The sequence below is a fragment of the Aythya fuligula genome, chromosome 6 (genome assembly GCF_009819795.1).
Source record: "Aythya fuligula isolate bAytFul2 chromosome 6, bAytFul2.pri, whole genome shotgun sequence".
Taxonomy (NCBI): Eukaryota; Metazoa; Chordata; class Aves; order Anseriformes; family Anatidae; genus Aythya; species Aythya fuligula.
The window spans coordinates 21,291,241-21,303,309 of NC_045564.1; the positions used below are offsets into that span (position 1 = coordinate 21,291,241).

General features: G+C 42.5%; 1 protein-coding gene across 2 annotated transcripts in view; it reads left to right on the plus strand.

Annotated features, from left to right (window-relative positions):
• Positions 1–6,710: 6,710 nt before the first annotated feature.
• FIGN (fidgetin, microtubule severing factor) overlaps positions 6,711–12,069 on the plus strand; it is a 96,118-nt gene continuing 90,759 nt past the window's right edge. The window contains exons 1-2 of one of the 2 annotated variants that reach the window (XM_032190161.1): positions 6,711–6,882; positions 7,684–7,853. In XM_032190161.1, coding sequence (XP_032046052.1) covers positions 7,829–7,853 — 25 coding nt within the window. In that variant the 5' untranslated portion in view covers positions 6,711–6,882; positions 7,684–7,828. The remainder of the gene's footprint in view (positions 6,883–7,683; positions 7,854–12,069) is intronic. The other variant, XM_032190162.1, reaches the window with a different exon arrangement.

The following is a 12,069-nucleotide window of genomic DNA, read 5'->3' on the forward strand; positions in this document are numbered from 1 at the left end:
CTAAAGACAATGTTTAAAGCAATAAGTCATACACATTGTCTTAATTTTACTGTAAAAGGAATTCTATTCTGCAAATATCAATACCATGGTGTACGAGTGTTACTTAGAGCAAGGCGTTTGTCTAAGACTAAAGGAACCTTTACTCATCCAAAAACAGACAAAAAAAAAAAAAAAAAAAGTAAAAATCTACTCCTAAAACATCAGTAAATAAAGTCCTGTGGGTATTTTATCAGACATGCAGAATCTGTAGCATGTATTTTATAAGGCAAACTTTTTTTTTTTTTTTTTTTTGTGCATGTGTGATTTTGAGTAATTTTAGTGTTCTGCTAAATATTTTTCTTTTCTTTGATTCCAAAGTTAATTACACTTGTCAAGTAAATGGGAGACCTTATAATGTGCATTGGAGATGGTATACAAGATATTTCTGAGAAGAACATATAGAGTGCTTCGGAAAAAAAATGACATTAGCTGTAATTCTGCAAGTATGTGATTATTTAATTTTCACCTTTTCACTTTCCAAAACAAAGTGTTGGTTTTTTTTCTTTCTAGGGACTGAGTAAGTTGAGTCATTACGTATTAAGCATTAAGCAAAATACATTTTTGTTATTGGTAATCATTAATTGTAGGCTCTAACAGAGGGATGCTTTGAGTCGAGGCTTCATTATAAGAACATTTTTCCAGTTGCTTATAGCTTTGTCAAGCATAGACCACTGGGCAGCAATTTTCATGCCAAATATCTGCCTTGGGCTATTTTTTCAAAACTTTCAGCACATATGGTCAGCTGTTTCTCAGAGTGCACTGAGGGAAAATCTGTATTGCTTCTGTTAAGAAATTTTTGAAATATTTTGTTGACTACTTGCTTATAGTGGGACTCAAAGCTTGGGAAGGGAATATTCCTCCTACATCATCCTATGAAGGTCTTACTCAGTCTGGAGAAACCTGATCCTCTGCAAAATTGTTTGCATATTTCATTTACTAGCTTCTTCAAAGATTCTGTCTGCAGTGGATGTATTCTTTCCTGGGGCTTGCAGATCTGAGCAGGATTTGCTCTCAGATTTCTCTTTTCAGTTGCCAGTGGTGCTAAATACAAAGAGAATAAAGGTGTCTATCAGATGTTCCTGGCCTTCTTCCTGCAAATCACCGGACAACATGGAATAAGAATCGGCTTGACAGGAATGCAGAAGAGGGAGACCATCAAGGAAGAGGAAAAAAAAAAGGAAAATGTGTTTGTGCACTGGAAAAATGCACAAGTCAAAGGTCATAAAATGTGGTTTAGGAGAAGGACTTGTGAGTGAGACTGGTACTAGATATGGGAGCAAACGGGAAGGATTGTGATTGAGATATGGAATGAGAGACCAAGACAAAGATAATATTTGTAAGGATTTAGAGACAAGAAAAAGAGAAATAATAGGTGTGCAACTGTCATTCCTGAGCCTTGGTAGCCCGTTGTCATGGTCCAATGTTTCTGCAGCCTGCTGGTCTTGAGTGGTCAGCTCACCTTCCTCTAATTTAACTGGGAATATGCTATTTCAAATGATTAAAACAACACATGAATATATCTGTTAAGGCAAATGGCAGGGATTAGTATGGTTCTTATCCAGTTAATAAATAACACAATGAAAAATAAAGGAAGGTGGTCAACAAAAACTCTAAAAATGTTCAACTCCTTCCTCTAGTTCTCCAGAAGGGACTTTCTGTATTAAAGTTTGCTTAAAAAAAAAAAAAAAAAAAAAAAAAAAAAAGAGAGAGAGAGAGAGAAAGAGAAATTGTTTAAAAAATGCACTTGCTACCAAAGTAAAAATATTAAGCACTCAAAATTCAAGAAATGCCAGAAGGTATAGGTCTTGTCAGATGTTTATATGACAAACATCTATATATTGTTGTGTTACACAGGGCACTTGCTAAATGAATATTTTTGTTGGATATTGTGAACAATTTGTCCTCTAGGACTAAAATGGAAAATTGAAGTGACTTTAGAGACCAATAGCTTTGTGATGCCAAAAGCATCAAATAACAAAACAACCAAAAATGACCAATAAAGGTTCTGGCTCAAAATCTCAGTGAAATCAAGGGGACTCAGTCCCCATTCCATGGACTTGGAAATGAATAAACAAGAGAACAAAAATATTGGAAATGCTATACTGCAAAACCCCAGAAACTAACCCCCAATAGTTACATCTTTTACAGTGTTTTGTTTGTTTGTTTGTTTGTTTGTTTTTGTTTTTGTTTTCTTAGATCAGCACAGCAAAAATGCAAGAAGTCACTATGGACATTGGCAGACAAAGGTGATCTACACAAATCTTTTAATTTCAGACACAGGCAGAAGTAATATTTAGTATGGCCTACAGGTTTTTTTTTTTTTTTGTTTGTTTGTTTTTTTTTTTTTGTGATATTAGTACCTGTTAGTACCTTAGCTGGCATGCTGTGTGCTGAAAGAGTCAAAGAAGAAATTATGTGTTCCTGGCTTAGTCTGTAACCTAGGACTTGGTCATGTTTGAAGCTCCAGTCAAACAGCGCAGGACAGCAGTATAATGGGGAGGAATTCATCCCTTGCAGCTGCCTGGGAATAACCTGGAAGCAATGTGTAACATTTTGTGGAAATTTATAATGCATTCCCTCTCTGTGTTTGACCATCGTCCCATTGTTTGCTATAGGGCTTTTTTAGGACATCAGTTCAACAAGATGTTATTTGCCTATATGCAAGAAAGAGACAGCTCCTTCTAATCCACTTTTGCACATATTTTAAGGTCCATGCAGGTGTCATTGCTTCTTGGGATTCTCAGCTCCAGCAAGCTGAAGCAGCCATCATGCTCAAGCTGACACTCAAAAAGGCAGCAGTGTGATTCTTCTGGGGAACAGACTGAACCTCTAGCTAAAGAGAAAGGTTTCTGTGACTGACCAAACCAGAGAGATGAGGTAGCATTTCCCATCTGATGAGAGAGGCCTGTGAAGGTCTGTACTACCATGCGCATTCTGGAAATGTGTCAGGACATGGGATCTGGAGCCACTTCAGCTGCTCAGGGAGTTGAAATATCTGATTTGGGTTGCCTGACCTCTTGAAAATTTTGTACTCCTAACAAAAGATGATGATAGTTTGTTTATATGTTCACAAATGACTACACCTCCAATAAAAGAACACTTGTGGGTCATTTATTGCAGCTCATCCTGGCAGACAATTATAGCTACACTTGTCCCATGAGATGTCCAGCAGTGGCAGAATGAAGGGATTTCCCCACACAGATGGAGCAAAGCAGGTGGGAGACCCAGCCCTGACAGTCTGCACTGCCAGTGTATGAGGGGAGCACAGACCCTGTTGAACTTGGAAAGCTTACTCTCATATACAAACAAAATCCATGTACTTAATGTAAAGACTATTTAACAGAACACTGTTATTTACATTATAGCTCTTAAAAACCTTTACAAGATACACTATGTAGTAGCTACAATGCATGTATCGTGTCAGCATTGCTGGGAGAACTGATGTGGTAGCATTGTTAGATGCTGTTCTTTTTTTTTTTTTTTTTTTTTTTTTCTGGGATTTTTGGTTATTTTGTTTTGCTTTCACAATTCAAATTGTTTAAATGTTATTAATCTAGATTTGCTGAAAAGGTCTGTGAACCTTTCAAGGAGCCTGGTCTGAGTTTGGAGTTTGTAACAAAACCTGAAGCCAGGCAAGTTTCATGTGGTTTTGAATTTCATCGTGAACGTTTCACCTGGGTCTTGAAATAGGCTCAAAGTAACATTCCCAGTTTGAAAGTCTGTGAGAATTTCCCTTTCAAAAGGATAAGGACTGTTTGGTGGCATTTTAAACAAAGAGTGGAATTCATCCACGTACTGATGAGCTGAACAAGGCCTTCACTTCAGCCTAATTCAGAGCTCAAAATAAGGACTTAATGTGGTACGTCAGCCTTATGCTGACCTTCTGCATAGAGATGAATGTCAACCCATACAAACATATACTGCATGGCTATTGTTTCAACTCCGGCTATTTTAATGTGGCATGAGAAGCCTTAAGGGAAGAAAAATACAGGTATATAAAATGAAAATACTGAGGTTTAATGCAATACCAAGATTGATAAGTGTATTCTTCACTGGTGAGAAAATTTCAAAGCACTGGTGCTCATCTAATAATTTTGACACTCTATGCCTTATGAGAGTTGCTGTTGTTTTCATACAACTACAAGTTGTGGAGCTCTGTAATTGTGTAAAAAACTCATCTTTAAATTGAGGAAAAAAGTATACAGTCATGGTTTGGGGGGAAAAATGGGAAAAGAAACCCTAATGTATAAAAGAGCAAAGACAAAAAGAATCATTTTTTATGTTTAATGGTCTGATTTTTAGCCTAATCTCATGACCTTGGGATCATGACTTCTTATTTCAGTGCTTGGCAACACTGGCAGAGGCAATATGCTGCTCTGCACATTTCAGCATCAGAGACTACAAAGTATATGTGTACTTTGGTCAAATGAGTGAACACCAGAAGCTACTGATGTGTTACCTGCATTTGGAACTGTTACTTCCTTGTGTTGATGCCAAAGCTGCCACTTAATAGCCACAAGCTGTTGCAGAAGGGAGGACAAGTGGCCAGCTGTACTGGTAACAGGTTGCTCCAGACCCAGGGCCCACTGCTTGCCCACTGTGAAGGGCAAGGGAAAGCCGTCTGAAGAGCACACTGCAGGCAGGGCCACGGTGTGTGGGTTCTTGTCTGCTGGCTGCTCTGGGAGGATGCCTCAAAGTGATTTCTATAGACTTCTGTTACTATCGTTATGTTGGTCAAAGCTGCACGTTCTGAACGTATCTCTATATATGCCAATACTCGGTTGAATTGTGTTTTCACATGTATTTTTTTTTTTTCTGGGAGGGGGGGAGGACATAATGGGAAACAAAAGCAGTTTCAACAGTATAAACTGTACCACTCTAGAAGCATCTCCTTGCTTAAGGACACCTTGTCATTGCACTAGCAACACTTTCATCATGTAGCGACCCCAGTGATACCCCATGTGAGCCAGAAACATCTTCAGTATCCTCAATAATCAGAAGTTTTTCTTACCATGTTGCTATGTCCTTTCCTTTCCTTTCCAATCCCTAGGCACAGATTTGTCACCTGGAGAGCCCTGGTCTCCCAGAAGAGTCTTCAGCTATTGAAAATCATTTTGACTTGACTGAATAGCTTCATGGACCACATCAATCAGGGCTTCCTGCGCAGTTTTCCGCTTATGTTACCTGGTAGAATAAGGAGCGGCTGAGACAGCTCACAGCAGCTTCTATTGGCAACTACTGAGCTTTCTTTAGGCCTACTGTATTACTTTCAAGAAAACCAGCCTGTTGACCAGCCCATTCCCATTCCTCCAGGTGCTAATCCCCTGCAACTGGTCTCCTTTGCCTCCTCCACAACACATACTCCTAGCACGTCTTCCTAAGAAAACGTAATACAGCTCTTCCACATCCAGGATGGATAGACACCCTTCCCAGGCATCCTTAATGCCTCAGCAGGACCAAGAGGAGAGGCAGTGAGGGTCTGGGAGAACTGCATCCCAGAGCCCACCTGCTGCACCCAGACAGCATGGCACGGCCCCTCGTTAGATGAAGCCCTGAAAGCTGCTTGTGGTGCAAAGCCAGGAATGTGGTGAGCCTCTCGTGCAGCCCTCGGCCCCTTTCCGACCGATGCAGTCGCGGCCGTGTGTAGGAGCGTGGGGTGCCCTGGCCGGGCAGGGTGCCCCCATGTAGTGGGCCCAGCGGCGGGCCTCGGCGGGGTGAGCCGTAGAAGACCCGTTTGCCAGAGAGCACAGCCGGTGTGTGAGAGGGAGGGCCCAATTCGTGCTGCCTGGCCACTTCACGCCTTCCCTGCCGGCACGACGAGGCTGGGGAGCCCCGTCCAAGAGCCCCCCGGGGAATTCCTCTCAGGCGAGGGGAGTCCCCGGCAGCTGCGGGCCGGGGCGGCTTCCCCCGCCGAGCCGGAGCCGGAGCTGGGGCCGGGGCCGCGCGGGCAGAGGGAGGTGTGGCTGCCGGGGCCCCTCAGCCATTGCCGGCTACCGGGAACGTCTCGCCGCGGCCGCTCGCCGCCGAGCCCCCGCGGGCAGCCGCCGGATCTCCCGGGGAAAGGCGCGGGGGCAGCGCGAGCCCGCGCGGCGCTGGCCGCCGCCCCGGCCGGGACCAGCCCGCCGGCGCCGGGGCACCTCGCCCCGGCCATTTTCCTCGGGAGGGAGGCGGTGGCGGCCGGCGACACCCGGCTCCGCGGCGCAGAGGCCGGGCGGCGGGGCGGGGGGGGAGCCGCGCAGGCCGGGCCGGGCTCCCCCCCGGCTCCGGCCCCGGCCCGAGGCGGCCGCGGCGGAGCGGGGCGGGCGGGCGACCTCCGCCGCCGGCTCCCTGCCCGCCTGCCCCGCGGCCGCGGGCCGCCGCTAGGCCCCGGCCCTCCTCCGGGCCGCCGAGCGCCGCCGCGCCCGGAGGGAGCCCCGCCGCGAGCCGGCAGCCGGCAGCCCCCGTCCCGCCGCCGCGGGGAGCGGGAGCGAGGCGGCGGCGCGGCCGTCCCGCAGCCCCCCGCGGGAAGCGGCGGCCCCGGCGCGCAGGACCGCGGAGCGCCCCCGCCCCCCGCGCCGCTCCCCCTTTGAAAACTGATCTTTGGCTCTTCGCGTGAAAGTGATTTGAATTTGGCTCGGCGGCGCTCTGCGCAGGCGTCCAGCTGCTGGCATGCTGGCTCCTTGCAAAGCAGCTGTTTTGGGTTTGAAATTCCAACATGGCAGAGGCTGCAGTCAGTCTTCCCTTCAAAAACTTGGAATGATTTCAAATCATAGGCACCTTCACTTAACCCGAGCCCCCATTCATCAGCAAACACATCGGATCGATGCTACTCTAACCTATCGGGTGCTCGTACCAAATCTCCAGGTAAGAGGATCTCTCTTTCCCTCTCTCTCTCTCTCTCTCCCTTTTTTTTTTTTTTTTTTTTTTTTTTTTCCTTCGGTGTTCCTACCACCGGTTTAAATTTTATTTAATCTCAAAGCTCTCTGAGACAGCCGTGTATTTTTTAAGCGCCCGCTCGTGCCCGAAGTATTTTGTCTAATTCGCGGTCGTTTTTTGATGTTAAATACTCCGCTCTGCTTTCCTAATCGTAGTCTGGAAAGTCTAGCTATACAATCGCAGTGCATGGTTTTTCCTCCTTGATCATTGCCAACAATAGTAGGCAGATTAAGAGTTGGCGATCGCAAGCTCCCTCCCCACCTCCTCCTCCTAATTGGATTTATTTTCAAGTTGCATTAAAAATAATAAACTGCCGGGAACGCGGGGCTGGACTTTGAGACAAGTAACTTCGGAGCAAATAAGTGCAAATAAGAAGCTCGCAAAACAAAAGTTGGGTTTAAATTGCTGTGTCTCGGCTGGGGGGGCACGGATATGTCAGAGGAGCTGTTGCAGTAAAATGTAAGCACATCATCTTGGAGGGGGTACAGCGTGGTGGGCGTATTGTTGGCTCGGAAGGGAGAGAAAGATGTATAATTTAATGGTATATACAATCCACTGATCCTATTACTATCCTCCCTGGAGCTCTTGTTAGTTTCAATGGGAGTGAGTGAAATTGACATGGACTTGCATTCCTGGTCATGTGCTTTTTTTCCCCCTTTCTTTCTTCTCTTGTGATCTGAGATCCCCTTTTTGTTGATGTTGCTTTCCCACTTAATTATATGCATGTAGGTTAAATGAATACCTGACGAAAGGGCCCACGTTTCAAGGCAGTGACATTTGATAGCTGAGAGGAAAAGTGGCTTTAATGAAAAGCAACCTTTGGAATTCCTGCTTGTGAAAAATCCAATTCAGCTTTTTGTGCTGCCAGCAAGAAATGATCAGTAGCACCAGTGTTTATGGTATGTCCGTTTTGGGATCTACTTCCTTTGCATCTAAATAGCAAAGACAAATTTAAATGGCATGATAACGCACTGAGGACTCTGCATGCAAATATTTTGTAATAAATACCTAATGTTTAGTAGTATATTTTCACTCGTGTATATATAAGCATTTTTTTCTCTTGCTATCATTTGTTTATCATTTCTGCTTTGATTATAGCATTAGTTTTGTCTATTGTATTGATCTCAGTTGTAAAACCTAAAGTTGCATGTTACTCACAGTGCACTGTATACACCACTGAACTCCAATGGTATGTAAATTAGTAAAACTCGGTGACTGGAGAAGGGGCAATTGCGTAGCTATGAATATATGCACCTATATGTCTACATAGTCATGCATACATGCCTGAAATGCATTTTTTCCTTTTGCAAACTAATTATTGTTGTTATTATTTTTGATTATTTACTCGAACTCTGGCTGCTTTTCCCTCTTTTACTTTCAGCGTAATCATCTGCTAGAGGTTTTAACTGATGTGGGGTGGGGGGAATGTTTTGCATGTAAACAAACAAACCCAGTGTTGTGGCTGACTGTTTAATACTGTTTAATAAGTGGTATTTCATGCTCAGTTTACAAGTGTCTGGTTCCCACTGCTCTGTTCTGAACGTGTAGCAGAATGAAATAATCAGGTGCTGAAACTGGCTTCGTTTTAACGGTCACTCTCCAGCCCCCCACGCCGCCCCCTCCTCCAAAAAAGTCAGATAAAATGGAGCATGGGGAATTTCAATAGGTCTCCTAGTGGTGCAGGAGATGCACCTCTAGGTATGCAATTAAGACTAAAGAACTAACAACAGAAGCGACTATTAGTCTGTTTTGTGCAACCAAAAAGGGGGTACGTCCACTTTTAATAGCGTGTGGTAGCAACAAATAAGGATGGAGAGAGACCCTAGGAGAGAGAGAGAGTGTGTGTGTGTGTGTGTGTGTGTGGTTTGGGATAAGGGGAGGTCTGGCTTGTGTGGCTGATGATCTCTCGTAATAACATATCTGAATGCAAGAAAGAGATTGAGAGAGCAGTTGCACAATGTACACTATTTTGGTGTTGTAGGTGACTATATTGCTAAACATATCCTGGGTGCTATACGATGGGAATGATCTGATTGCATTTTGCATTTAGAACTTGTTGACTTTGAAGCGATCAATAAGGCGACTGTTTATTTTAGATGCACATAATTTGCCCTGAGAAATGTTTTAAGGAGGAGAGCGAGCGAGCGAGAGCGGAACATTTTTTTTTTTTTCTTCCTAGAGCTGTTGGAGCGAATGTGATTGCCAGATGGGAGATTTCCCTCTGTGATGTTAAAGCTGTAATATATATTCAGAGCAGATTGGACTGCTGCTTGTGATGAGGAGGATATTACATTTATAAATTTTAAATCGGGAATCGGACAGTATGCTGAGAGCTGAAATTGGATGGTGTGGACGGTTTGGACTGTTAAATGTGATTCCCAGATAATAATAATAATTACAGTAGCGGTAATATATATACGTGTAATAAACATGGTAGTATCAGGCAGCGGTATATATACTATGGCACTTAAGTATATATTGCCAGATATGGTTTCTCCTCGCTTCCCTCCGCATTCCCTAAAATGTTAGGGGTTGGAGGTGGTGGGGAGGGGGGTTCAAAGCCCACTCTTTAGAGAAATCAGACGTAACGGGGCTCTTTTCTGAGGAAAAGTTTCGCTGCAATTCTTGCTGGGGATGCACCTCTGCCTGAGTTTTTGTTTTGCCCATGTATGTGGCCTGACAGTGCCACAATCCTGAAGGGCTGGAAAGTGGGAACTAGTCACACTCCAGCAGCTCTGCTGTTGCAAATTAAAAGTGTGTTGTGGTCAGGAAATGAAAGCTACAATGTCTCTTTTGAACAAGTCGTTTATCAAGAGAAACATCTATCAAGCAATGAGTCACATTGAACTCTTTTGAACAAGTCGTTTATCAAGAGAAACATCTATCAAGCAATGACTTGTCACATTGATCCTCTAAAAGTTAGGTCTGAAGTGGAAGCTGCTTTGATGTTTTTGATCCCAAATTTATAAAATTGAAAAAGCTGGAGAGAGTAGGACCGATTTGCACTTAAAAATGACTCCGCTCAGGGCGTGACAAAATCATCAAGTATCTGTGATACAGAGCTGGTAAACCAAGGAGGTATCGGATCTTCCACCTAATTTTTATTTTCATGTTGAAACTTTACCTTTGCCATGCATGCATCTGTGTTCGTAGTTTTAAAGATCCTTTCTGTATGCTTGTGCGTTATTTCATCAGGGGTATTTTCTTGCTCAGGAATACATCTGTTGCTTTCAAATTGAGCCTTTTTCCATAGTTGTTTTTGTGATGGTATTTATAGTGTTCAGTCTGAGGAGGCAATCTCAGATACCTTTTTTTTTTTTTTCTCTCATCTCAGTCTTGTTTCTCCTCCTGTATTTTTAATGTCGATTTCACCTCTCCTCCTCATGAAGCAAACTTTTGTTTACTGCCAAAGTAATGTTTATTGCAAATGAGGGTACGTTTGGAGACATCTGTTTGCACAGCTTAAAACATGTTATGAGTCCTGCTAAGTGTGTCTTCTCCTCCTCATCCTCTTTTTGTTTCCATTTTTGACATGTGAACCATACTTTCTTTCTCAAGAGAAGCAGAGTTTTTCAAATTGTATATAAAGCGAGGTTTCAGGACAGAAAAGACCAAAACAAAGTCTAACCTGATCTTTTCCCTCGTCTGTGTTTATTTTCAGTCATTATAATTGTTTAGTGACTTTTTAGAAAAGTTTTTCATTTTGCATGAAGTTCGTGTTTGGATTATCAGGGATTCCCTCCAACTGAATGAAAGAGAGGGGTTTGGTTTGTGTGTGTGTGTTTTCCCTTTTTTTTTTTTTTCCGCTAAGGTATGAGGGAAGTCTTCCTTAAAGCAGGATGCTTTGACTTCTTTTCTTCAGTGTCACAAATGAGACTAATACTTATGGATACTTGATAGAGACCCATTTGCAAATAGGCAACAAACAGCAGCGTGGTGGGAGTTTTGGTGAGTGTAATACTTGCTAATTAATCATGTTTGAAATGAAGGAATCATAGCGTGGTAATAAAGGCTCATTGTTGTTTGATGTTTGTAACAGGATGTGACTCCTACATGAATCTGGCGGGATTGGGGTTTTTGTTGTTATTTCCCCCTTCATAATAAGATACTTGCTGTTCACAGTCAAATTGTTTTTTATTTATTGGAACATCTGTGAAAACACGTGTATCTGCTCTCTTATTCCAGCAGCATTTTAGAAAATATGAAGATTGTATTGTTATTGATCTCTTCATCATACAGTTCACAAGAACAAATGACAGTCTGATGTCATTAACTGTTCTTTTATCCTTAAAACTTTTTTTTTTTTTTTTGTTTAAGTGGAATTTTTTCCTCATTATAAAGAGCCTACTACTCATTTTCTTATGACTGATGAAATAGCTCTTCATGAACTTTTGTGCCCTTCTTGCTTACACATCACAGTAAGGGACAGTAATAAAACGTGTATTTCAGAATAGTTTGTATACTAGTCCTTTGAAGTGTAAAAATGTTTGGATGCTGGTTTTGTTTCTTTTTTTTTTTAACATTGCTCTTTATCAGATATGTCATCTTTAGGCTTTACTGTTCATCTTTTAATTAATAATAGTGCTGTATATGATGGAGAGAGATGTGATAATCTGTTTCAGACTGCAAAGCTTTAGGTTCAAATTTTAATTGATTAATCGAGGCTATTTTGTACTGCACGAATAAGGTTTATAATCTGCTTTTGTTTAGATGGTCTCCTCCTTTTTTAAAATATAAATTCTAGAGGAAAATGATTTTGTACGCTTCCCGTCAATATGTTTGTTCAATGAATGCATACAAGAAGCATTGAACGTAATGACTGATCTTCCTGTAGTCTTAATCATCAATTAATAGGCTTATCTGCTTGTTAGGAGTGGGTTTAATGGTACAGAATCTGCATGAGATCTCTGTATATGAAACATTTGTATGTTGTTTATAATAGACTGAGTTTTGATCTAGCATTCCCAGATCTAATAATAGAAATATTTGGCTCTTTGCCCCGAATCAATATATCCCTTAAGAGAACAAACTTCACATAATACTTTCATAAAGTGCCAGATGTATTGATATCGAGTTGATAAATTTAATTACTGGGGTTTTACATTGATTCATTGA